Genomic DNA, 26,131 nt, shown 5'->3' with positions numbered 1-26,131 from the left:
TAGTTTCTGACCAGTGAATTAAGGCATATGCAATGTTTGGGCTGCACCTGCAGCGGATGACTTTGAATGAAACCACTATGTCCCATAGCCCCTTAAGAGTTTGCTACCAGTAGCAACCCATTCTACTAGTCACATTTCCCCTCTGCGCCCAGGGCCATGTTGTTCCTGTTCTACTGTGACCAGGAGAATTGAGGTGCAGAATCTGTACGGTAAGTGTGCAAAAGCCCATCGGACAGTGCAAGAGCAGCTTGTGGCTGACAGATGCAATACAGCACTACTGTTTTCCTCATGTAGAGGGGAGTTCCCGTCACTGTGCCAGGTGCTGCACAGCCACACTGAACTGAGCCTACACTACAGGCCCCGGGGTCACCTCACAGCCTACGAGCTGTGGTAGGGAGTCAAAGACACAACAAGGGCAAGGAGGACTAGGTCTCACTTTTTGCTAACGAGGGCTACATGCTGCAGCGGGAACACTGACAGGGAAAGGGACCCAGGGAGCAGCAGCAGGTTCCCTTGCTTGTAGCAGATGCATGTGTAATAGCCACAATGGAGCCTGATCTAAGGTCCTCCAAAGATAAAAGCATGAGCTGCTACAACTTAAGCCTCAGAGCCAAGGTGCTGAAGCTGTAACAACTCACCCTCCGTGGAGGGGGATAAACACCCCGCACACTCTCAGGGATGTCACCTGTGCAATGGCTATCAACACCAGGGGGATCAGGGACCATTGTGCCCAGCCCCTACGGCTAGACTCTGTTCTGAGACTAGGGGATGTAGGGCCTCAGCACAGACCTCCACAAGAATCAGGCCCCTATTTGTCCCGGTAACCACCAAGGCAGGCATGACAGCAAAGACCAGTTTGATAAACATGAATGAAACAGCAAAAGCAGGAGAGAATTGCAGGTAGGGGGCTCAGTAGGGCTGCATGCACAGGGCTTTAGTCACAGCTATTGTTCACCTGTGGCTGCTCCGATGAACACCCCCCCCACACACACACACACACTTTTCCCTAACTGGCTACAAGACCAGGGTACTGTTCAGTACATAATGGGCTTGTCTCCTCTGGCTCTGCTTCTGGGAGCCCAAACCCCTTCCCCTACCATTTCAGGTCAAGGAGGAAGATGATGCAAGCAGCAACAATCCAGGCCCTGAAGAGGGTAGAGGGGGAGCCAGAAGTCAGGCGGTTACCGTAGAGATCCAAGAGCTGCAGGACTACACCATTGGTCCAGCCAAATCCCTCCTGGCAGGGAAGAATACAGCATTAGCAAGGCACATGCTGTTACCCAGGGCAGGAGCTTACACATGGCTGCAACAGGGAGACTGATGAACCCCAGCTGCAGCTTCCAGCCCAGCAATTTGGAGGCAAAACAGGGGGCCTCCCCCCATGAGGAGAGCACATCCTCCATGCCTAGTGAGCGATTCTGTGAGCACACATCCCCAGCCTGTAGGCAGTGAAGCATTTCAGTACATGCTCTTACCTGGACTTGGTACTCTCCTCCTGTCCCTGGCTTCCCATCTCCATCCACGTTGTACTGAGGAGAAAGACCATTATTCAGAAAGCCCCATTAGAGTGGGGGCTAGAATGTTCCCACCCCATAGAGTCCAGGGAAAGAGGGGCAGGCACAGAATCCAGCTCTGCGTTCACGAGCACAGTTGCTTAAGGCAGAGGAAGCTGTACACCAGGCAGGGGCAGAAAGCAGCACTGGAAGAGGAGGGAAGGGACAGAATGACAAGACCAGCCAGCAGAATAGGGGAGACCCGTGGCTGACCAGCCACATCCACACCCACACCGGACATCTGCCCACACTCAAGCCCACTCAGACTGAACTGTCTGAGATCAGAGCTGGTGCCTCCACACCTGGGGCCCTGGTCTGAATACAAACTGACAACGAAAAGGTTAAAACAAGACAAGGGTCCTTCAGGGTAGCAGCCCAGACTCTTTCCATGCAAGCACTAGGCTCTCTGAGGTAACCATCACCAGCTGCCCAGGGTCACAGGGGAGGGTGTGTGCATGAATTCCACTTGACAAGCTCCTACCCACAGGGGCTGCTGCCTGGCTGTCCGGGACCACCAATGTCTTTACCTTCTTGAACATGGCCTGGTACTTCTTATATAAGGCAAAGTTGGTTCTGACCCAGTTCTGGGCCAGGTCAAAGGCAATTTCTTTGGCTCTCGAGGAGCTGGACTTGGCCAAACCTATGAACACAGATAAATGCCAGAAGGTCAGGGACCTGGTCCTGCAAACACTAGCCTGTCCATTCCTGCAAGAGGTGACGCTAGAGCCCTCACTGGAGCTCAAGCCCACCCCAGCAAGCCAGGCAGTGGCAGGGGCTTTGTACAATTCCTCCACCCCCTCCTCCAAAAGCAGGCTTTGACAGGTTGGACCCAAACCCTATGGGTTTTGCCCGAGTGAAGGCCACAGATCAAGGCCGTTAGGGCTTATGGACTCTCAAGCAGAGGTGAGGAGGGTTATCAGTGCCCTGTGGCTTTTCCTCTAAGCAGTATCAGTGGCTGGATGGCCCGCTGTAGCAGCAGTTTGGAAAAGGCCCAGGTGGGAGAGTCTCTCCCAAACCAAGATGGCACTGTGACACCTGGGCTCACAGCAGAGCTCCCAGCCTGACCTGCAGCTGCTGCACAGTCAGGAACCAAACCCACAGAAACAGGATCAATCCACAAGGCTACAAAGCAGCAGCAGAGTGGAGGGCAGGGATTGAGAGAGGCATAATGCAATACCTAGAGCTGCAGCACGGCTGGGACAAGGTACAAGGAAACAAGGGGCAGGTCCTAAAACAATTTGGAGGCCTGGTACCAAACAGCAAATTTTCCAATGGGCTTCCTGTCCTGCAAACTATGGATATGAGCACAGCAGCATCCTTACCTGCAATCACCATATGCTGCAGTGGAGGCCAGGCATTGGGCAGGTCCTGGCCAGTCCTGGAAAGTGAGGTAGGGAGCCCGTTCTTGTAGGACAGCACTGTGCTCCCCTGCAAACGTAGATAGCATCTTGAATGGTGGCATTGGGCTCCCCAGTGAGTCACCATCCAGGAGACAGAAGGCCACAGAAGGGATCTAGGGAGACAGGACTTTGTTGGCTAATCTGGTCAGCTACTTCTAGCCCAGCCAAGCTCCTGAGGTCCATCGATGGCTATTAGCCAGGTTGGGCAGGAATGGTGTCCCTAGCCTCTGTTTGCCAGAAGCTGGGATTAGGTGACAGGGCATGGATCGCTTGATGATAACCTGTCTGTTCACTCCCTTTGAGGCACCTGCCATTTGCCACTGTCAGAGGACAGGATACTGGGCTTGATGGATCTTTGGTCTGACCCAGTATGGCCGTTCTTATGTTCTGGGATGGAAACAGGCATGGCCCAGTGTAGGAAGCGGGCTCTAGGGGTCACTAGTGGGTTGAGCTAGAGAAGCAAGTCCTGGGAATCTCCTGGCAAACACGGGACAGGGCCACATGAGAACGGGGCTCCAGCTCCACCTTGCTCAGCTCTGTGCAGACAGCATGTGCCAGGCTCAATAGGAAGGTATGTGGTACCCTCCACTGTCCGCAAGGAACACTCCCCACCTGATGGGCTAATGGAGACACTGGTCTGTTGAGGTGAGGACTCTTACTCACATGAACCCAGCTCACCTCTAAGTACCGCACTGCCCTCTCAGCTGCAGCCTGGTCTGAGAAGCAGTCAGTCCACAGGCGTGCCAGGTTGGAGGGGAAGAAGGCTGGGTTTGGCTGCTTCTTCAGGAGGTTGAAGTCCAGCCAGACTCCAGCAGCCTCATTCCAGAAGACAGCTTGGACAGCCTCGAGCCTGCGCCGCAGAGCAGCCTGGAACTGGGCAGCCTTGGTGGTGTTTCCTGCGAGAGAGAAAGAGTGAGAAAATGGCTGATGACACTAGTGAGGGGTTTGCAGAGCATCCACAGATTAACTGCAGCACAAGGCAGCCTCAATGTTTGCTGTGGCCTCTGGCAGCGCTCACTGCAGACTCTAGTCCCAGGGCACTCTGAACAGCATGGCCTGTGGCCTTTGCTCAGTATTAGAGGGGGAGGAAGCTGAAACCCACTCCAGCTCATGCAGAGTCAGCTACAGTCTTCCAGCTCCTATTTGATGACACAGCCACAGGACGGGGAAAGGCAGGTGCCCTAGACAAAACTGATCCCTACAATGCCCATCCCCTACACACCTGATGCCCTCCCTAGGCTCCCAGCACCTGAGAATTAAACAAACACAGAAATAAATGAAGTTAGCAGCAAAGTGGCTTTACCTGGGGCAAGAGAAGAGTTAAACTGCTTCCTGCTCCCACTTGTGGGAAGCTGCCACTAGGCCACACTGCTGTTTACCCAAGCTGCTCTGTGGGCAGCAATGCTACAGGATGCTGTTGCCCCAATAACAGCATCTTGTGTCCCTGACTCATGGGGGGCGGGGGGAAAGAGATTCAACAGGCATCAGTATCTCCACGGGAGGCACTTCCCAACAGGCTCTTTACCCAGTATCCTGTAGAATGAAGCCAGCAGGTGCTCGGTCTTGCACAGAAAGGCATTCAGATCCACTGGCACTACAGCCCTGGCTTTGGTATCCTTCAGTGTCGCAGGGAGTGAGGAAGGCCAGGAGAGGAACCAGCGAGAGGAAAAGTCCAAGCCTGACTCTGCTGCTGATTTTAGCTCTGCCCAGAGCTCCTGCCTGGCATCTGCAAGACACACAGACTGGCACAGATACTACTCAATGTCCCCTGTGGCAGAAGATTTAGTACCTCTGCCCAGGGTGACCACTGGCAGGAAACAGCAGAGAAGGGATCTGGGGCCTGAACACAGGTTCTGATGGGATGTATGTCAGTGCAGCTGGAACCAGGTTCCCAGACTGGGGCAATGAGGATAGAAGCCTCTGTTAGAGCAGGGACCCTAGGCCAGAGCACTGAGCCCCAAGCACAGATATAAGGGCCATGCTGATTCAGCTGGAGCAGGGGTTAAGCAGCTTCTATCACACTTCCTTAGCTCCATCCCAAGGCTCCTTAGAAAGAAGGAACTGTTAGAGCACAAAGCCTGGGGAGCCCCAACAAATCCTGTCCTGGAGAATTGATACATGATGTTTCCCTGGCTGAATCATGTAGAAGCCTGAACCCAGGCAGTCCAAGGAGAGTGAAACTATCTGGTGGGCATGATCCCACCACCCAGCTTCCCAGGAAGGACACCAGGATTCTGTCCAGAGAGCTCCAGAAGTGATCACAAGATGCCATGGCCAAAAGGAACCTAACCCCCAATGCCACCACATCTGTGCCATGGCCTCACCTCCCACAGATGGGAATTCCATATCCAAGCCCCATCCCAGCTCTCAGAAATCTCCCCCTGGCACATGGGTGCCCACATTTAGGTGCAGTCAGTGAAGAGCAGCACAGGCTGCTGTGTTCTAGTGGGCATTAGAGGGACAGCATCTGTCATCACAGAAATCTCTCTTTACCTTCATTTAAATCACTTGCCAACTCCCAGTCTTTGCTGTAGGACTCTGGTCTGCAGGGGAGGGTGGACAGGGATTGGGAGACAGAGAGATCACCAGGTCAGTCCAGTTCTTAGTCATTTCCTTGCCCTAAGCAGGCAAAGGCTCAGATGCCTGGCATGCAGAGCCAGGTCTCACAGTGGCTCCGCACAGGGGAAGCCAGAAGCTGAGGTTGTGGGTGAAATCCTACCAGTGGTCCTACGAGGACCAGCTGCCAGGCACTGCAGCGTGATGACCCTGTCGGACATTGAGGGCAGCACGAATCCCATAAGGCACCGCTTCACCTTCAGCAGTTCCAGATCTCAACCAGCAACCCATGTGCTGGGCTTGAGAGTGCCTCCTCGAGCTGTCTGCCCAGTGGACCCCCAAGTCTCCAAGGGACACATTCCTCAGGGTAACAGGAGGCCAGACCTTTGCCCGCAACTGCAGGTCTTGCCTGTGCATGCTCTGGGACAGGCGCGGCTCTGTGCAGCAGCTTGTTTTCTGCAGGGGCTGGAGAAGGACAGCCCACTCTGCACTGGGATGTCAATGTCCTATCACAGGACAGGATTGGGAAGAGACAACACAGCCATGTCCATCAGCACCTGTCTCCATCACAGAGGACGGGGAATGGTCTGTAGAACATACTCAGTGCCACTGTAGAGCTTTGCTAGAGACCTGCATGTGCAATAGCCCCCAAAAGAGGGGGTGGGAGGAAGGATTATCCCCCTCTGTTGCTGGGGAAACTGAGGCATGGAAGGGGCAGTGAGTCACTTGCCCAAAGCCACACAGTAAGTGGCAGAGCTGGGAATAGAACCCAGGAGTCCTGACTCCTCCTCTAGTGTAACTCCATTAGACGGCGTTTGTTCGGATGGTACCTGGGCTCCCCGATCTGGACGTTGTAGTAGTTCAGAGTGTGATTCCTGTCCCCAACTGTGATGCTCACAGAGCGATTCCTCTGCCAGAACTCGTACTCTACCTCCAGCAGATGGATATTCTCCCTGGGAATCAGACCACAGGCATGGTCAGTGCCTCTTCACGGAGCAGTCTCTTTCCATGAGGAACAAATCACCCAGTCATGGGTCTGCCCAGGAACTGGGGGGGGGACAGGAAGCCCAGTAGGGAATGAACCACTCCAGGGAACTTCCCAGTGGGTGTTGCTCGGTGTATGCTTTGAAGGGCATACACAGCACAGACCATGACCTGGAGCAATGCTCCTGCTGCCTCCAACACATGCTGGCCAAGCAGAGTGCAGACCACGCTGGCCCTGGGACCAGTCAGTAGATGGCTCATGTGGCAATGCTGTACCCAATATTACAGCGATGGGCTCTTGCTCAGACTAGCCAGGCTTATGGGGGCCTGGGGTGTGCTTGGAAATCTCAGAGGAGGAGAGGGCATATGCAGGGGCATGTGTGCACCCAGGGAGGGGGCTCTGCCTATTGTGAAAAGGGGGTGGGGTAAGAGTCACAGACACCTGGAGTATGGAGCACCCAATGGACAGAATCATGGCCACTCCAAGTCCCATCCTGTCTGCACATGCAGACAGTGCCCACCCTCACTGCTATGCAAGATCCTCATTGGTGCCATGGGAGACGGGGGAGCTTTATCACCTTAGGTTACAGGGTGTGACGATACAGCCTATATGATTTTATAAAAATATGCTAATGAGTGAATATAATGTAACTGGAATATGCTTCATGCAAAAGGTCTCTTTTAAGGTATCGTTACAAAGCTTATAATCTACTGAGCGTGATCATCCTATTTGGATAAATGTAACACTCTTGTATCTGAAACTAGAAATATGAAATATAACTCTGAGGGCCTATTGTAATTATGCAAAGTGTGGGCCATTAATGGTGTCCAGTCTGAGGAAAAAAACGTATTGAAGCATCTCTGAGGGTGAGATTATCTGTGTTCAGTTTGATTAGACATAGATTTGCGCATTCTATTTTATTTTGCTTGATGACTTACATTGTTCTGTTTGTTACTACTTGGAACCACTTAAATCCTACTTTCTGTATTTAATAAAATCACTTTTTACTTATTAATTAACTCAGTATCTATTAATACCTGGGGGAGCAAACACGTGTGCATCTCTATCAGTGTTGTATGGGGCGAACAATTTATGAGTTTACCCTGTATAAGCTTTATACAGGGTAAAACGGATTTATTTGGGTTTAGACCCCATTGGGAGTTGGGCATCTGAGTGTTAAAGACAAGCACACTTCTGTGAGCTGCTTTCAGGTAAACCTGCAGTTTGGGGCAAGTAATTCAGACCCTGGGTCTTTGCTGGAGCAGATGGGACTGTCTGGCTCAGCAAGACAGGGTGCTGGAGTCCTGAGCTGGCAGGGAAAACAGGAGCAGAGGTAGTCTTGGCATATCATTTGGCAGCTCCCAAGGGTGTTTCTGTGATCTAACCCGTCACACAGAGTGCCAACCCATGTCCTCTGCAGCCATCTGGACCTGATCCTGAGGGAGAGCTCAAGGGATTGGCCCCAGCCATGGGGGATGGGGGAAGAGGTAAGGAGAATCCACCCCTGCTCCCTAGGACATACAGGGTACTGGTGATGCCTAGCAGAACCTCATGCCCACCTGAGAAAGTCTGTGTCATTGGCATGGGCCAGGTAGGCATCCATCATCAGAGTGAGGAAAGGTGGCTGGCTCCGGCGTAGGTAATAGACTCGCCCTCCATTCGGGATGTGCCCATACCTGCCCATCAGGGGAGAGACCATGTGTTACACAATCCCAGGGGAGGAAGATGAAGGGCCCTGCAGAAGCCTCCCCACTTCCCACACTGCATTTGGAGCAGGGCCCTGCAACTGTGAGGAGATGGCAAAAGTTGGAGGACAAGATGACGTATGCCCCTCATGACAACGGTCCCCGCACAAGCATCCTCAAAGTGACACCCTCTCAGCAGAGGGCACTGCCAGAGCCATGGCTGTGTCACTTGCTCAGCTCCTCATGCTTGGACAGGGAAGGAGTGGCTTCAGAGTTGAGGGAGGAAGGTAACGAGCCTCCAGCCAGCCTCCTCTCTCTAAGTGCTTTAGGTCAGGGTCTCACCTTTCCACCAGGTACAGGAAGTTCTGTATCATCCCCTTGGCCGTGGCTGCCATTTCAGAGAGGAGCAGCCCTTCGATCACCCAGTAGGAATCCCTGCAGCACAAAAGAAGCAGCTGCACAAGCGATACCAGATGCTTTGGGCTTGTGGCCCTGCATGAACCAAATGTAAGATGGTCCATGCTCACACCCACTCTGCCAAGCATTGGGATTGAGGCCAGGGCTGAGGACAGTGTGTCTGCACCCACACCTTTCAGTCATGGCCGCACCTAGTGTGTGACAGGACAGCTTGTCACATCGTTTCAACAAGTACAATTATTTGAAACAACCCCCGTGTGTGAGGTTTGTGGGGTGTAGGGGTGTGTGTGTGTGTGTGACAGAGGTTTGTGGGGTATAGGGCTCTGTGTGTGAGAGGTTTGTGGGGTATGGGGCTGTGTGTGTGAAGTTTGTGGGGTGTAGGTGTGTGAGGTTTGTGGGGTGTAGGGCTCTATGTATGTGTGTGAGTGAGGTTTGTGGGCTGTAGGTGTGGGGGGGGTTGTGGGGTATAGGTCTCTGTGTGTGGGCGGGGGTTGTGGTGTGTGTGTGAGGTTTGTGGGGTGTAGGTGTGTGTGTGTGAGGTTTGTGGGGTATAGGGCTGTGTGTGAAGTTTGTGGGGTGTAGGTGTGTGAGGTTTGGGGGGTGTAGATGTGTGTGTGTGAGGTTTGTGGGGTGTAGGGCTGTGTGAGAGAGGTTTGTGGGGTGTAGGTGTGTTTGGAGGGTTGTGGGGTATAGGTCTTGGGGTTGTGGTGTGTGAGAGAGGGTTGTGGGGTGTAGGTGTGTTTGGAGGGTTGTGGGGTATAGGTCTCTGGGGGGGGTTGTGGTGTGTGAGAGAGGTTTGTGGGGTGTCGGTGTGTGAGGTTTGTGGGGTGTAGGTGTGTGTGTGTGAGGTTTGGGGGGTGTAGGGCTGTGTGAGAGAGGTTTGTGGGGTGTAGGTGTGTTTGGAGGGTTGTGGGGTATAGGTCTCGGGGGGGTTGTGGTGTGTGTGTGAGGTTTGTGGGGTGTAGGGCTCTGTGTGTGTCATTGCGAACCCCGCCTTCCCGAGCGCCCAGCCCAGCGCACTCGGCCGCTAGGGCTCAGTCAGTGCCCAGCTGCCCCCTGGCGGCGGGAGCGGGTAACTGCACCGCTGATAGGCAGGGCTCGCCGCGGGGGGGCCTGAGTGCGGACCCTCCCCGCCCCGACGCCCGCGCGCGGAACCGTTAGCGGCCGCTTCCGGCGCGAGCCTTCTCCCCCCACTACCCCCCGGTCCTCAGGGCGGGGCGCGTGCAGCTTGCGGGGGTAGGTTACAGGTGTTAATGGGGGGGGGCACTAGGGTTTCAGTGGTTCTTGCACTGGAGGCAGAGCTGTGGGGGGGAAAGGGGTGTATGTGGGGGGGTGCACTTTGCGGGGTCGGGGGGGTCACCAGGGGCTGCATGCCAAGACCTCCAGGCAGTGGAGCTGCAGGGGTGTGGTGGGGTAGAAAGGGTATGTCTGTGAGGGGGGTGCAGCCGGGTGTTTGTGGGGGTTATTAGGATCTGGGTGGGCACTGCTTTCCCTAAAGAGGGGTAATCCCCTCCGAGATGGGGCATTGGGGGGCGTTTGGACCCATCACAAACCCAGTTCACACCTGTTGCTGCCCATAGGCCGCACAGTCAAGGTAGAGGCTTGCTAGAAGGGGCTTGGAGTGAATAACAACAATCATTTGCCCCTTCCCAGCGCCTTTGTCCAAAGAGCTCACAAAACTTTGCTGGCACTAACTTGTTCAGTCTCACAGGTCCCTGTGCGCCGGGTGGGTGAGTGCCATTCCCATTCGACATATAGGGAAGGGCCCCACAGTGGGTGAAGCTGAAGATAGACCCAAGGAGTCCTGTCTGTCTGTTTCCCCCAGCGCTAACCACCGGACCACTCTTCCAGAGCCAAGAAGAGAGCCCAGGAGTCCTAACTCTTGGCCCTGGCTCTCGCCACAAGACCAGGCTGCCTTCCCTGCAGCACAGAGAGTTCTGCTTTGAGTGCTGGCCGAAAGGATCATGATTTAAATAGTAATGTTTTTCACTGGTAGTTGCTGGTTCTGGTACAAATAGCTCCATAGCCAGTATGGTGCCCATCTCAGTGCGGTTCATGACATCTGAGCTTGAGTATGGAATTGTACTCATGCTGTCTGAATTAGTGTATGTAGACTGGCAGGTTGTGGCATACAATCATTGTGACATATTGTTTCTTCAGTTCCTACTTTATCCAGTTGTGTTTCTCTTGCCACCCTTTACTTGGGGCTTTAGCTTCACCTTTCATAAAGTGGGACTCTATGGAGATCACATTATGCTGAAAATTCATGTTATAGTCTTTTATTTTTACTCATCAAATGTGACATTACATTTTTTGTCAGGTAACAATGACAAGTAACACAGTAAAAGTTGATGAAAATAGAAGTAAGCGTAGAAAGGAGATGGAGGTGAGTGGTTTTCTCTGACTTTGATGGGGGAGAGGAATGGACAAGGGAACCCTTCTAGGGCTTAGGGGAGCTCAGTTAAAATGCCCATTCAGTTTGTGCTCTCTTCACTGAGACTGCCATGGATAACTGTCCAATACGAACCGGGGTCAGACCACCATCTCACTCCATGTAAACTACAGAAGAGTTGTATGGTTTTCCTGAGTGCATTAGAAGATCACAGAATAAAGCTTTTGCTTTTCACGACAAACAAAATTTGACTTACTTACAGCTGCACTTCTCTGTAGGGCTTATCTTGATTGAAAACAAAACTTTAGGTTGCATAGAATCAGGTTGTCTATTGAACCACTCAAATATCTCAACTCAGTATTGAAAACAGATTTTAATTTCATCCATCCCCATGAATCAGCTTGCTTTCTAGCAGGTGGGAATTTGAAATTTCATTGTTACCTCTTATTCTGACTGGAATAATAGTGTCAGGAGTTCAAGTGCCGTCTTGAACATGGTAAACTTTATTATCTTTCTGAGCTGATAATGCTAGCTTTTGTAACCACTCAAGTACTCAGGGAAGACAGGACCAGTCTGTACAGTTAAGTCTCTTTTGTGTTTTTTCATTTCATTGTGTGTTAATGTAGCATTTTGCAGCACAGCCACATGCCGGGCCTGTCAAAAGTCAAAACTGTTGGCATTGTGGGAAAATCTGTACAACTATCTCATACTGCCTCATCTGTTGGTGCTCAGAGCAGAAGATTGTTGCTTTTTTCATATGGTAAAGTGCACTTTAGAGTGACCTTTGGCAAGATACCAGGGAGGCAAAACTGACTAGCTGGTTTAAGAGGGCTTGTCTATACAGCAGAACCATATTATAACCTGTTAATCACATTACCTGTTCAGATTCAGGATGGAGGCATAGTACACTCACATGGTTAAGAACACAAGCTGCATGTGAAGTCAGCAATACTATAACCTTAATTTAAAATAAAATCCAAAATGCAGGTCCAAACTGCAAAGTTTCAAATTCCTAAGAACCTATACTACCATGCATTTTTCCCATGTGTTTTGTTACTAGAATGAAGCTTCAGAAAGTCCTCAGTTGTCCTCCCTGGAAAGACCAGACCTGGCTCTTTCTGAAAGCTCACAGTCACTTTACAAACCTGAAGCACTGGAAAAGGTTTTAAATGGTGATGTATTAAAAATATTCAGATCTACTCAGACATATCAATGTTGACATGAACCACTCAATTCAAGCCTTTGAAATAAAATAAATATTTGTATTAACAGATATGAACAAGGAAATTAATAACTTGTTGTCAAAATATGCCCATATTTTAAGGCAAGTCAGCTTTAAACTTTTTATACAATTTTTATATACTTAAAATAACATGGGATAATTCTTGTTTCTTAAAATATTTTTAGTCTAACTACTTGCCAACCTTGAAATGTGGATAGGATGCAATGTGGTTTGATGGGCTAATGCTTTTCACTGCATGGGGTGTAATTCTCCCCTTGATGCAAGCTCATAGTTCTGACTAGTGTTAGAGTATTGCCAGATTGATCAAAAAACTTTATTTTTAACCTCAGAACAAAATACAAAATCCATCTTTTTGCCCTAGCCTTCCTATATGCTGACACTGGAATACAAATACATGCAGTTCTTTTTATTGAAAAAACAAGATAAAAAGCCTGCCAGGACAGGAAGACAGAAATATTGTTAGTTTTTTTTTTTTTTTTTCCAACTGATGGAAGGCACTTGGATACTACAATGATGAGTGCTAATATAAATACCTAGATGATTGATAGATAAAGGTGGGATATGGTGTGGTGAAGTGTCTGCAGTGTCAAGAAACTGAAGAAGGAAAAAAATAACCCTAAATCCTGAAATAACAAACTCCTCTACTTAGTCTGTGAAACTGAAGAGTTAATTTAGTCATATATTCCACTGACTGATAGACAACTGATTTATAAGCAAAGCATTAAAGCAATTCCAAATATCAGTAGTAGTTGAGAGTGTTAATATTTTTAAGTATTTAGTTTAACATTAGGTTTTTTTCCAATTAAGTGAGAGAGCGGCAATGGATGCTTCTTATGTACAAGAGCTTGATGGAATCTTGAACGAAGCGAGGACCATAGAAAATCACTTGAAGCAGAAAAGAGAGAGTCTGAGACACAGATTCACAGTCATTGCAAACACCCTGCAAAGCTAAAATTGATTTTGTCTGGCAAATAAGCTGAAATGTAGGGCACAGCGTGTTGGTCATGTATGGTGTTGTATACGAGAACATACGCTGTAAGGGAAGGTGCAGGGTTTCATACATATTTAGCTTTCTGTATGTATCTTTAACAGTTCAAGCAATTTTTAACACTTTTGGCAGCAGCATACTTTATTGAAATATAGCAAAAAATCAAAACAAAGAGAACAGACAGTAATTAGTGCAGTGTTAATTAGTGATACAAAACACTGATCTCCATGATAAAACCTGTGCCTTTAAGTGGTTTTTAAAATCAAGTCATAAGTTTGTCATCTTTACTGACTTGCTTATTCTGAGCCCTGGGTTCCCTTCCCTTGAGCATGTTGAAGAGATGGGAAGAATAAAATAAAGGGAGCCTGGAGATCCTAGGGCTTGGAGCTATCACAGGAGAACAGAGGCGGGGGATTTTATCAAACATTGTCATGATTAAATTTTCCCCCCAGAACTTACATGACATCCCTTATCAAACTTGGCTAACAGTATAAATGAAAATAGCCTTTAAATTGTTTTTCCACTTACTGATTTTCTGTTAATGTTTGTTTTTATACTGCGGATTTGATTCTACAAACAATTCTTACTAGAATAAATATTTTTTTTTTGGTCTCAGAACATAGAGAGAGGAAGGAAGCTTTGGAATGAGGGAGCTCTCAAGGATCTTATTCCATGAAGAGTGTAAAAATAGCTTTTGGCAAGATTTATTTGAAAATACACTTTAGCTCTTCTGTTGATTTTAAACGAATCATAGGGTAACGTTAACAGTAGTTTGGGTCACATTGCCAAATTCCCAGGCAATATATTGAAAATTAACCCCATACTATGTCAGTATTGTGTGGCGTATATACAATTTACTTAATACTTAAGTAGTATTTGAACAATTTTTCTTCACTGTCTATTGACTGAGTTCAAACGATGATTCATAAAATGTACAGGATATCATTTGTGCAGTTTGCCAGACTAATTAATAAAGAAAACCACTAGAAAGTCCTGTAGGATGATGCCTAAATATCTTTGAAAATCTGAATCTTAGTCTCCTTCTTACTTTGCATCCATTTTATAAGAATATTACGTTAGCTTAACAATTTTGCCTATTCTCTTTTAAAATAAATGATGATATTGCTGTTAAGGGGTACTGTAAAAGGTTAACTTGGGAGAATGGGAGAGGTATGTATAAGACAACTAAAGTTTGTAGAATGTCACGGTAGCTGCAGTCATAACCTTCATAAACTTAAATTTACAGATGGCATCACTGTTAACATGTTAATATTTAATGTGCACTACTATGGATTGTATGTTTGTCTTGCCAGACCTTCCACCTTAACTTAGACAAAATCAAAATGTGAAGACACTGGAATTATCAACCTTAATTTAGAAATAATACCAACTAATATAATATTTTTGTTTACTACTCTAAAATGTTTATCTTAGACTAAGAATTTGACTTTAAAAAAAAAAAAGAAAACTTGAAAAATTGTGGTTATTTATAGTTTTACAAAACTCCTTTCAAAATGTTTACTTTATAAAGTATAATGATGATAAAAAGGACAGGTCAGCACTCTTGTTTCTGAATGTAGACACCTAAATCCTTATTTAAGCACCTAAGTAAACATAATCTGACTTTCATTGGTGCCAGGGCTGCTCCAGGCACCAGCTTAGCAAGCAGGTGCTTGGAGCGGCCAATTCAAAGGGGCGATACCGTCTGGTATTGGGGCGGGACCTCTGGGTCTTTGGTGGAAATTTGGCGGTGGGTCCCTCATTCCCTCTCTTCCTCTTTGATCTGCCGCCGAAGAATCAGCTCGATTGAACTGTGGCCAAAGCGCTTTGCAAAATTCTAAAATCTATTTAATAGGACTATAATTTATAGATATAAGTGCACGTCTTTTAAGTATGATTGCACAGTCAGGCATTAAGGTGCACTTAAATGCAAGGTGTTCATCTCTGAAGAATCATCCTTGTTTTTGTGTAGTCATGTCTTATTCTTTTTGCATCTGAATTGCTTCATGTAAAATATTCATAACTTTTATGTCAGCCAAGGTATAAGCATCTGCAGAAGATGTTACATATGTTGGAACTCCATTCTAGTGAGTATGCTTTATAGTCCAAAGACACATTGAAAGTAGTCATCTGTCGTGTCCATAGTACCTGAACTTAGACAGTAAACTATACACTGCATAGTTAAATGAATTGTCAAAAATTTAAAAAAAATCTTATGACATGTTTTGTTTTTTTAATGGGCAGACATGAAGTTTGTCTGACTTTGAAATAGTTACTTATATGCATTTCTAAAGTGCTTATCATCATATTATCTGGGTAGCAAATACATGGAATTAAAGATAGATTAAATTTCTCCAAAGAAGAACAAAACATCCATCTCTTCCCTATGTGCATTTAGGCAACTACTAAAGGAATGTTATCAACTTGGTTATTTAAAAAAAATCAACTAATTATATAAAGTTTTAGCTTCTGTACAGAACATCCTTTAAAATAGTATGTCCAGAATCTTTAGAACATTTCCTTAGAGAAAAAGGTTTCTCCTTCCCTGTTGATTTTATAGAAGTCTTTTCATCAGTGTAGAAACTGACGGACTGGCTGACTTCATGTTTCAGTTTCTCCCAGTTGAAAAAAGAATCTGCAGGGACCATCTTACTGGCTAAAAGTATCAGTGTGCTCCTTCTGTGTGCCTGTTGGCTGCCTGTTAGTGTTCTGCACAACTTCTATATAGATAGATAGTGTTCATAGCACAGTAGTTTCCTCGCTGATTATTTTAGTTCCCTTCTCTGATATACCAGAGTATCATTTTGCTGTTTTTATTATCTTGTCCACACTGATGGTGATATTTCTTTACTAATCGCCTCTCTCAAATATCTCAAGATTTACTGGGGAAATAAACAAACAAAACTGTCTTTATCACCTACAATGAATCTAGAAGCTGCTCCATATTGTCATTGAGGAATGAATTACCTATGGACTCCAACTGGCACCTTTCCCATCACAATCCGCTTTCCAGTTTTACTGAGGGAGGTTTGAACTGAAAATTAATTGGCTTTAAAGCTGCTAGATCTGATCAGCAAAGCTCAACTGGCAATTACTTTTCCTTTAAGCTTCTCCCCTACTGTTTAAACTGTACTGCCTTAGTAAGTTTAAAAAAAAATGTAAAATCTCAGATCAATAACAGAATATAAATCTACTTTTAAAAATAGCAAATAGTCCTAGGGTGAAATATTAGCCGTGCTGAAGTAAATGAGAGTTTTGCAGTTGACTGCAATAGAGGCCCAGATTTTATCTCTGCTCTTTAAAACTTTCTTTTTGGTGGTGTGGAGAGGCATCTCCATTACAGGAGGTTGGCAACCATGGAACCCATTCTGTAGAGTCCTCTGCTAATTTTTTTGTGGATGATCTACCTAGGATACCACATCATCCATCCAAATCTCTTTTTCTGCTTCATACTCTTCTGCTATTAACTTTCCCTTCCAGTGCCCGTGAACATGCATCACCTGCTGAACTTCTTAAAAATTAATGTAAATCAAATCTTTCTTTTCTTAAGTTCTTTAAATAATGTTTGCTGTGTTCCAATGATCTGCAATACTTTTTCATTGATTATGTGGTCTATCCATGATATTTTCTGAATTACTCCATAAGATCATAATTCTAAGGCTATAGTTTCTTTATTACTGATCGTTGGCATGTCCATGTTTCACAGCCATAATTTAATACGGGCCAAATGTAAGTTTTAAGAGTTAGGATTTAGTCTCCAAATTATGTCCCTTCTGATTAGATGTTTATTCTTCCAGAATGTCTTGCTCTTGCTGTTCTGGTGCTGACTTCAGTATCCAATCTTCCATCTTCTGTAATGATGCTTACTAAGTAGTGATAATTTCTCACTTGCTGTACAGCTGTGGTATTCACTGCAATCTTGCATGTTTTCCCAGAATCCTTCCTTTAACTACCTGATTTTGTGTTCAGGGTCCTGTTTTCCCAGCAATAGGCATGTAAGGTATTGGCTTGTCTCAGCCCACGACAGATCCACTGGCACACCCAGCATCTCTTTTCAGGCAGTTTTATTTTCCAAACATAAGCAAAAACAACAAAAGAGTTATTCGGCCCACCATGGGCTACAAGCTGCCAGGGAATTTTCCCCTTTGCCTTTCTCAGTCCTTTCTTGTGCAATAGGATGTGAAGCAGGAAGGCCCGAGAAAGGCAAAGGGGGAAATTCCCAGGTAGCTGTAGCCCCAGGGTGGGCTGGGGAACTGTTTTGTTGTTTTGGGATATGTCTACGTTGCACTTTAAAATCTGTGGCAATGAGTTTCAGAACCCGGGTCCATAGACTCAGGCTCATGGAGCTTGTGCTGTGGAACTAAAAATTGAGCTATGTAGATGTTTGGGCTTTGGTGGAGCATGGGCTTTGAAGCCCAGGGTGGGCCCCTGAACCTGAATATGCGTGTTATGTAAACTTTGTACACAGTAGGTTTTAGGGCTGCCACTTAGCAAGTCAGACTCCTGTACCAGATCTGGGTTGGCTACAGAGCTTCCTTCCCAGCGAGATATACTGGATGTGTTGGGTATAAGATCCTTTAATGTACTGCCAGGTATGGCTGAGGATAGCCTAAATAAGGGAAGTTTCATACAGCACCATGTAGTGGCTGAATAGTATAATAAAGTCTAGCATGCCATTACAGTCTACACACCTGTTTTTAGAATCAGCTTGACTGAGACTGTAGTAGACCCAGGTTCTGAGACTCACTGCTGCAGGTTTTAAAACACACTGTAGACATACCCTGGGGTTTGAAAAATAAAACTGCTTGAAAAGAGACTCTGAGTCTGGTAATGGTCCTTCATGGGTTGGGGACAAGCCAGCACTTACAAGGTGTGATAACACAATCGCTTAAAGTAGTGCAGGGAACTGCACCTTATGTTTTGAAAGATTCATTACTATTCTTACATGTTGGGTTTTGCATAATTACAAATGGAAACTATATTTAGATCTGAATTTATGTGCATATGTGGATTGTGGCAATATATGTTCACTCTCTAGGCTGGGGCAAAACACTTTTTGGCCATTTATTACATAAAAACATAAGAATGGCCGTCCTGCGTCAGACAAAAGGTCCATCTAGCCCAGTATCGTGTCTTCTGACAGTGGCCAATGCCAGGTGCTTCAGGGGGAATAAACAGAACAGGTAATCATCAAGTGTTCCATCTCCTGTTGCCTAATCACAGCTTCTGGCATCCAGGATGCTATATTCTTATCGAGACAAACAACTGCAGGGGAATCAAGGTGGAAGGGACTATTACAGATGCAAATATAGTGAGGCAGATACATAACCCCACAGTTTTCACTCACTTTTTCAACTGTGTCACAACCTTTAGCTTCAAAAAGACTAGGAGAAGTTAGTATCCAAGTGTACATACATTCAGAACTAGCAATGTATATAATGGGATAATTCTCAATTGTGTAATGAAGATGCAGCACAATTTTAAAACCACTTAATCTACCGTATATCATATTTACAGAGTACATGATAATGCAGTGCAGAAGTTTTACTGTGACAAGAATTTCGGATGACAGCGGCAACCACAAGTGAATTGTGCATCTCATTCCAAATATGCTCAGAAAAGTTTTTCATACTTCAACATCATATATTCTGTATAGGCACATACTTCACAAGAAGAACTTTCAGTGCACATCATCACAAGTTGCTTATTTTAACTGTACCTTTATGTAGGCACATATATGAATGCAACAAGTATTTATCTCAATAATTCAGCATTACTAGATTGATTTCCCCTATTTTAATACATACTTTTTTTAAATTGACAGGGGAGGGGTAGCTCAGTGGTTTGAGCATTGACCTGCTAAACGCAGGGTTGTGAGTTCGATCCTTGAGGGGGCCACTTAGGGATCTGGGGCAAAAATCAATACTTGGTCCTGCTAGTGAAGGCAGGGGGCTGGACTCAATGACCTTTTAAGGTCCCTTCCAGTTCTAGGAGATTGGTATATCTCCAATTATTATTACATTACATTACATTTTAAAAATATATTGCATATAATAGAAATATTTATGGAGAGGAAAAATTAATTATAAATCAGACAAATGCACTATTATCAGAGTATCCCAACTGTGACATTTCACATTTCTTTTTCTGAAGCAACTTCAAGAGTGACTTTACAATTTATTATAGTTCACTGTCTGCCTATTGTTTAAAACAATTTAAACCCTTATGCTAGCTCTAGTTCTCTGAACTGCTGCTGTGACCACAGTAGTGCTTTCTAAATGGCCAAGATCTTTAGACAAAATACAATGGGGACATCTTGTCTCCTCTCCAAGGCAAGAGTTACTGTTGTGGTGGTTGAGTCCATTGAAAGCTGCTCAGTAGTGTCAATGCTGAGAGAGAATTTGAATGTTCCATTAAAGCACACTGCAATCTCCTTCATTGTTGAATGCAGATCTTTACATGTCTGGTGAATGAGACCTGAATGGTCTCTAATTCATTAAAAAATATTTTTCACTTTTAAAGAGGGGAATGAGCTCTTTATCTGGCAAGCCATTGGTTTCAGTTAACAGTTAAAATTATACTTTGATCTTTCCAGATTTTCTCTGTAAAATAAACTGGAACATAACACATCATTGGTTGATATCAGGTTTTCAAACAAATATACCAATCATATTGTGGTGCAAAGTGATCACTGCTGTCCAGTACAATATAGTGTGTGGAGAAAGGCCCACCTTCTTCTAAAATAGAATATAGGTTACTATCAGTGGCAGGATATCTGATTTGACTGACTATTGGTCTAATGTGATATGGCAAATGGTATGTTCTAAAATTCTGAGATGCTTCAGAGTCTAGGTAAAAAAGGTCACCCAGCTCGTGAAATGACTGCTGAGACTAAGTGGAAAGGATTTTTGAAAGAAAAAGATACCATCCTTTATCAAGGTTGCTTGGAGCCCTGGGTACCTGGGCACATATATTGTTTCTTCCCTCCTTATGTGCACTCCCACATCCCTCAGCACCACTCGCAATAAAGTATCATGGCATCAGTACCTACTGCGACGTAACTTATGCACCTGATAACTCCATGCTTCAATTTGCTAATATAAAATAGGAATAGTGCCATATGTGAATGTTTTGAGGTTTGACTCATGCTTGGAAAGTATTTTGCAGGAACAGTTTAAAAAATACTAAGTGCTAATAATTCTTTATCAGGATCTGAACAGAACAGTCTCTGCTGGGAGCCCCTGACTTTCAGTAGCTAAGAGAAAATGATTCTGAAAGCTACAGATAGTTTGCTTACTGGTGAAACTATTATGCTTTATGCAAAGCTCTTCAGTGAAGTTCTGCCTGTCGGAGCTGGGAAACGTGCAGTCTTAACTATACATCATTCATATACTCACCTAGCCCAATCTGCATAACGACATAAGCACCGCTGAGCTGCCTAGAGCAACTGATAACTCCAGAGCAGCCGCTTTTGCCTTAGGATTTATTTCTAAGGGAGACTGGTTCTTAGAATAAAGTCGCCCCCTCATGAACAGCTAGAGCACTGCACGTGCACTTCACCACGATGCGGGTTTAGCTGGCTGCTGCACTGTGCAGGCTCATCCCTACCATTGTACAGACAGACACTCAAAGCTTTTATTCTGAAGGGATGGCCTCAGCCCGTCCTACTCAACACATCCATCAGTGCTAGCTGCACAGTACCACTTGAGCACTTGTACCTTGGATCTGCGGCTTTATTCAGAGCTGAGGCTCTTCCAGATGTTTTCCCAAATCCTTCTGTTTGCCATCAGTCTCCTGCCTGCAAATGTGGGACATTTCCTCTGCTGTTTGATAAAATCCATCCCAGGTAAGAATCCCCTTCTCTCTCTCCTGCAAAGGGGCTGACAGATCTCCTGCTCTTAGAACTGCTGCTGGAGACAGGTCAGTAGAGGAATTTTATTTCTAATAGAAATTAGGAATTACATGATTCAAGGAGTTTGCTAGACAGCATGGAGATCCCTAGTTATTTTGCAAGCCAATGAACAGGAGGGGCAAATGCATTGCACAGATTATATCAGATTATAAATGGAAAATGCAGGTTTAGAGCTGGGGAAACCATTGGTAAACAGCAGCGTTTCTGCAGGGAGTCTATTGTCATAGAGGAGGCAGGAAGAAGCCGCCGTACAGAGTTCTGTGCAGTAGCTCCAAGGGACTCAGCAATATATGCTACCGTGAAAAAATTTGAAATCTGCTCTGCTTGCTTAACAGAGAGATCTGTCATAACCCATTGAGATCTGGAGGTGAGCCATAAAAGAAAGGAATTAACCAGATTCCCCGCTGAATTTTCTTTGGTAGAAAATGTTTGGATATTTTTCCAAGCCTGTCTTGTGATGATGTTATCCAGTGTGTTTCTCAGGATACATATTTAGGAGCAACCCCAGAGTCTAACTCTTTAATCAAATCTGTTGCTAAATTAGTGAGGAATGACAAGAAATCCAATATCAGTCAGTTCTTTATCAGAATGGAGATGGAAAATATAAAGACTGAATTATCAACACAAAATGTCTGAGGAATGTTAGCTCCGGGCTTCAGTGCTATATGTAACGACCTCTGGCCCCACCATTTCAGATCTGGTAAAGTAAAGTGTTTTCCATTGAAAGATCCAATACTGCATGTGTCTATGGCCTTCTTGTGTTATATTTTGATAGAAGAGCTATATTTCTCCAAACAAAGCTATCAAGGCCGCGTGTATATGAAACTTCCACAGTTCTAACTTACAAAGGCCAGGATACATTTGAAGGTGGATTCTTGAATCACTCTATAATTTAGAGTGCGGATCTCTTGGTTAGTCCATCCCTCAGCATCTCCCACTACCTGCTTTCATTATACGTAAGTCATCCTTAAAGGTGAGCTCTACAGGGAGGCACATGGGACTGTGCCCTGTTTTGATTCTTTGAGTTGGGCAAAAAAGGCCTGAGGTTCCCCTCCTACCCCCCTATACCCTTTTTACCTAATTGGCAATACCAGTATTGTTTTTGCTGGTAGTCTGGTTGGAGACCCCAAGGAGATAGAATGAGATTTCTCAACTCTTAGCTGAATACTGAATCTGTAACAAGATATTTTCTTCCTGCTGTTTGTTCAGGCATTTGAGTGAAACAGGTAATGACAAAACCCCTAAACAGTCTGAATAACAATCCCTTCCTCACTCTAGCTGGTATCACTTCTCTGGAGTCAGCCATAATCCTGCTGGCTCTCCAGTTATCCATAGAGTTTTCCATGAAAAGCAGGATTTTGAGGGATTTCTGATTAAAACAAATGTTTAACAAAGAATACATCAGGCTTTGTTCATCTCGTTAAGAAGCAGAGTACAAAGGCCACTTGTTTTCCTTTTGTATGTTGCCTTTTTCTAGTGGTATCTGGGTCTCCATCTTAAAATTATATCACTTTATGGTAGTTTTGCCACCTGGTTGCCTTACTGTTAACTGTTCTAAGGCTATAAATGTAACTCTGCTCTCAGCTTAAGCTTCTGTGGACAAACCCAGCTCCTCTTTGAGCCAAACACTGCTTAAAAGAATATGATGTGATTTGTCCTTGAATTCTGCCGAAATCTGATTTGTGTGAGTTGGTGGGGGAGGGGGGGCGTTTTTGGGGAGGTTAGGTGATGAGAGATGAGCTGGGGAACTCACATTTTGGAGATAGGGAAAAATCTACTGAACAAGGAAACCCAGGCAGTCTACTCAGTTCCCCTTCTGGATCCTAGACCATAACAACGCTGCAGAAATATCTATTTAGTGGAACTGCTGCCTCTCTGTTTAAAATTTTGAAATGAAAATGTTTTACAGCTAGACTATCTAAACCAACTCCTTTCTAAATGCCTCTATCAGTCGGTATAGCCCTCAGATTTCAGCTTGTATGAAAAGACTCCCTCTCTTTCTTTCTAATGGGTTTTTATCAGCACTAATGTTGGGATTTGATGAAATACTTTATATGGAATTTAATATAATTTAATTGAGGTTTAAGAGGGAGAGGCTGCTGTACGCTGCAGGATAATTACTTTAGCCTTGCAGCCTGACTTATTTATCTAGCTGCCCTCTCCTATTAGAGCTCTAATCGGGATTTGAGGATTGGTGAGCCAGATACCCACATTGTAGGAGGGTAAATTGCCACATCTCTTCAGGGCAACATGCAGTCTTACCTATCCTTAGTAGCTTACAAAAGTTCAGCTTCAGCTTGTCAACCAGTTTCTTTTGAATTGTTCTTCCTCTGTTCTCTTGTACTGATTGCTGAATTTGTCTCCAAAGAAGTAGACATCCGGCTTTGGAGATTTACTTATCATTTGTGCAGCAATTTAATTTAATCTCAAGGATTAAAGGAGGGAGACTGGAAGATACAGTTGAGGTGGTGAAAGTGACGGATCTGGTCAATAGGAATTGCTTCCTGATAGGAAATGCCACCTCATACTAGGTGGAAATTTAAGATTGTCTAGAATTCCTTCAACCTCAGGCCTTGCTTGCACTAGGAAATGGCTCTGTTTCAGGAAGGGGCTTAGCTGTACCATTGCTGGCCACTGTTTGTCCTTGTTATGCTTACAGCTAAACCTTAGTCAGCACAGGTTAATCTAAACGAAATGCTGAACTACATCTGTCTCTTTGTGCTGATGAGGCCTTGCCAGCTGGGCTGCTGAGCCCACAAACTGAATAAATGTTGGCTTAAGAGAGTTCTCCTCAGTCTGTGCCTGCCGTGAGGCTGCTGCACCTGTTAACTGGGTTGTGTGGCCAACATTTGAACCAGGGAATTCCTCTGAAATGCTTCTCCTCAGTCTGTGATGCACATGATATTCCCTAGGTAAAATCTGCCCATTCATGCTCCACACGTGGAACCCAGTCCAATCTCAGCAGCTGGTTTATATTGGTCATGTTTTAGTTCTCTCTCTGCAAGGCACAGGGTCAGAGACTGAGGTCTAAAGTCCCCTGAGGGCAAAGATTCCCCCTGTAGTGTAGAAGAATTGGGGTAGTATCCCTTTAAATAATTGGTGAACTCTCTAGTAGCCTTCACTGTTTCTTATGTTTCAGAAGCCACTTGTGTGTATGGAGCTAGGCCTGGCATGTTCAATCTACATAGTAAGCACCCCCCACTGTGCTCATATAGTTCCTTCATATTACATTTGTTAGGTAAAGAGCAAAAGACACAACACCCCCTTACAGGATAAGTAGGTGGCTCAGTTAGCCAGAGGTGTGCCCAACCTCCAAGCCTACTGCCGCCCACCTGGGCTCTCCTGCCCGCGTCCCTTCTGTTGCTCTCCTGACTTCCGTTCTCCTGCAGCATATCTTTGCTGTTCCTCCCTTTCAGGGCTTGGCCCAGCTGTGTGTCGAAAGCCCAAGAAAAGCTCTGCGTGTCATTTTATGTCTTCAGATCACCACATTTCTTCATCTCTTCCTACGTGCCCAGCTCCTTATGCTCTGCCCAAGGTCCTGTTCCGGCTGCTCCCTTTGTCTGCCTGCTTTCCCCAGCACGCTGGCTTCCTTCACACAGAATAGCCTCCTAGTCAATGTGCACTAAGCAACGTCCCTTTCCTCTTTAAGGGTTCCTTTCCCCAGACCTCTTTCTACTGTGTGCAACTGTAAGCTCTGGGGACAGGCACTGTCCCTTCCTGAATATCAGGAAAGCATCCAGGACACTGTGGGGGTTACCATAGACTAAAAATAATAATACCATGAACCACCTCAGCCCACTCTATCCCGGTCTATATCAGGAAGAATTACCCATTGCTGACAACGGGTGCCAGCACTGGGCTCAGGTGCAGTCTAACAGCAAAGGTACAGCAGTCTAAACTTTTCAGCACGATTCTGGAAACCCTTGGCTAACCTCTGCTTGGTTTAAGTTTTAACCACAGGTGTCTGAAACAAAACTTGTGCTGGACTGAGGAATGTGGGAGCTGCAAACTATCACTTGAAGGTGGGGCTCAAGGTTTCTGGTCCTGCTTGCAGTCAGTGCAATTGGTATACATTTGGAAAGAGCCTGTTTAAAGCAAGATAGGGTGAGCTTTGTCTCACTGCTGTAGAGAGTAGTCTGTTTTTTCTCTCTCTGTTTTGCGGTTCTTGTGTGTTATTGTTCTGAATTCTAAGAAATGAAATGGTGTTATGTTGCAACCTTTTAGCAAGGGTATTTATGTGCTTATCTAATTATCTGTGTGCTGTGAAAATAACAGCACTGATGTCCATAATTTGACTTGGACTCTGCTAGTTGTTAAACTGTGCTGCTGAACTTGTGACTGACATCCATTGTTAGCAGTGAGCAATTTTTGAGTGCAGATCAGACTCACAGATTTCAAGAACATAAGAATGGCCATACTAGGTCAGACCAATGGTCCATCTAGCCCAATAGCCAGTGTTCTGACTGACCAGTGCCAAATGCTTCAGAGTGAATAAACAGAACAGGGAATTTGGAGTGATCCATCCCTTGTGGTCCAGTCCCAGCTTCTGGTAGTTGGAGGTTCAGGGACACCTGGAGCATGAGGTTATGTCCCTGACCATCTTGGCTAGGAGCCATTGATGGATCTGTCCTCTGTGAACTCAGCTAATTCTGTTTTGAACCCAGTTATACCTTTGACCTTCACTACATCCCATGGCAATGAGTTCCACAGGTTGACTGTATTTTGTGAAGAAGTACTTCCTTTTGTTTGTTTTGAATCTGCTGCCTATTAATTTAATTGGATGACCCCTAGTTCTTGTGTTATATGAAGGGGTAAATAACACTTCCCTATTCACTTTCTCCATACCATACATGCTTTTTTATGTATGCGTATAGATCTCAATCATATCTCTTTAGTCATCTCTTTTCTAAGATGAACAGTCCCAGTCTTTTTAACCTCTCCTAGTATGGAAACTATTCCATACTCCTAATAATTTTTGTTGCCCTTCTCTGTACTTTTTC

The 26,131-nt window shown here is 45.4% G+C and overlaps 2 protein-coding genes across 11 annotated transcripts in view; one reads left to right on the top strand and one right to left on the bottom strand.

The window, feature by feature from the left end:
- Positions 1-994: 994 nt before the first annotated feature.
- Positions 995-9,631, bottom strand: LOC120375721 (trehalase-like). 7 transcript variants are annotated; one of them, XM_039496590.1, is made up of 11 exons: positions 9,586-9,631; positions 8,522-8,614; positions 8,054-8,170; positions 6,340-6,462; positions 5,447-5,496; positions 4,479-4,679; positions 3,632-3,849; positions 2,876-2,981; positions 2,081-2,193; positions 1,476-1,529; positions 995-1,237 (listed from the first exon to the last, which is right to left on the bottom strand). In XM_039496590.1, exons 2-11 carry the CDS (start codon positions 8,572-8,574, stop codon positions 1,094-1,096), a joined length of 1,179 nt encoding a protein of 392 aa, XP_039352524.1. In that variant the 5' UTR covers positions 8,575-8,614; positions 9,586-9,631; the 3' UTR covers positions 995-1,093. The 7 variants fall into 7 exon arrangements, 6 of the variants coding, with proteins under 6 accessions (XP_039352524.1, XP_039352522.1, XP_039352521.1 ...); XM_039496588.1 differs by lacking the exon at positions 9,586-9,631 and adding an exon at positions 8,769-9,148 and having other exon boundaries at positions 2,035-2,193; XM_039496587.1 differs by lacking the exon at positions 9,586-9,631 and adding an exon at positions 8,769-9,148.
- Positions 9,632-9,686: 55 nt separating this feature from the next.
- The window catches only part of LOC120375719 (beta,beta-carotene 9',10'-oxygenase-like), a 42,121-nt gene continuing 25,676 nt past the window's right edge, over positions 9,687-26,131 (top strand). The window contains exons 1-3 of one of the 4 annotated variants that reach the window (XM_039496579.1): positions 9,687-9,832; positions 10,917-10,982; positions 12,049-12,160. In XM_039496579.1, coding sequence (XP_039352513.1) covers positions 10,923-10,982; positions 12,049-12,160 — 172 coding nt within the window. In that variant the 5' untranslated portion in view covers positions 9,687-9,832; positions 10,917-10,922. The other 3 variants (XM_039496581.1, XM_039496580.1, XM_039496582.1) reach the window with 3 other exon arrangements.

The sequence above is a fragment of the Mauremys reevesii genome, linkage group 12 (genome assembly GCF_016161935.1).
Source record: "Mauremys reevesii isolate NIE-2019 linkage group 12, ASM1616193v1, whole genome shotgun sequence".
Taxonomy (NCBI): Eukaryota; Metazoa; Chordata; order Testudines; family Geoemydidae; genus Mauremys; species Mauremys reevesii.
The sequence above is the reverse complement of the archived record's forward strand: the minus strand, read 5'-3'. Positions and strand labels throughout refer to the sequence as shown.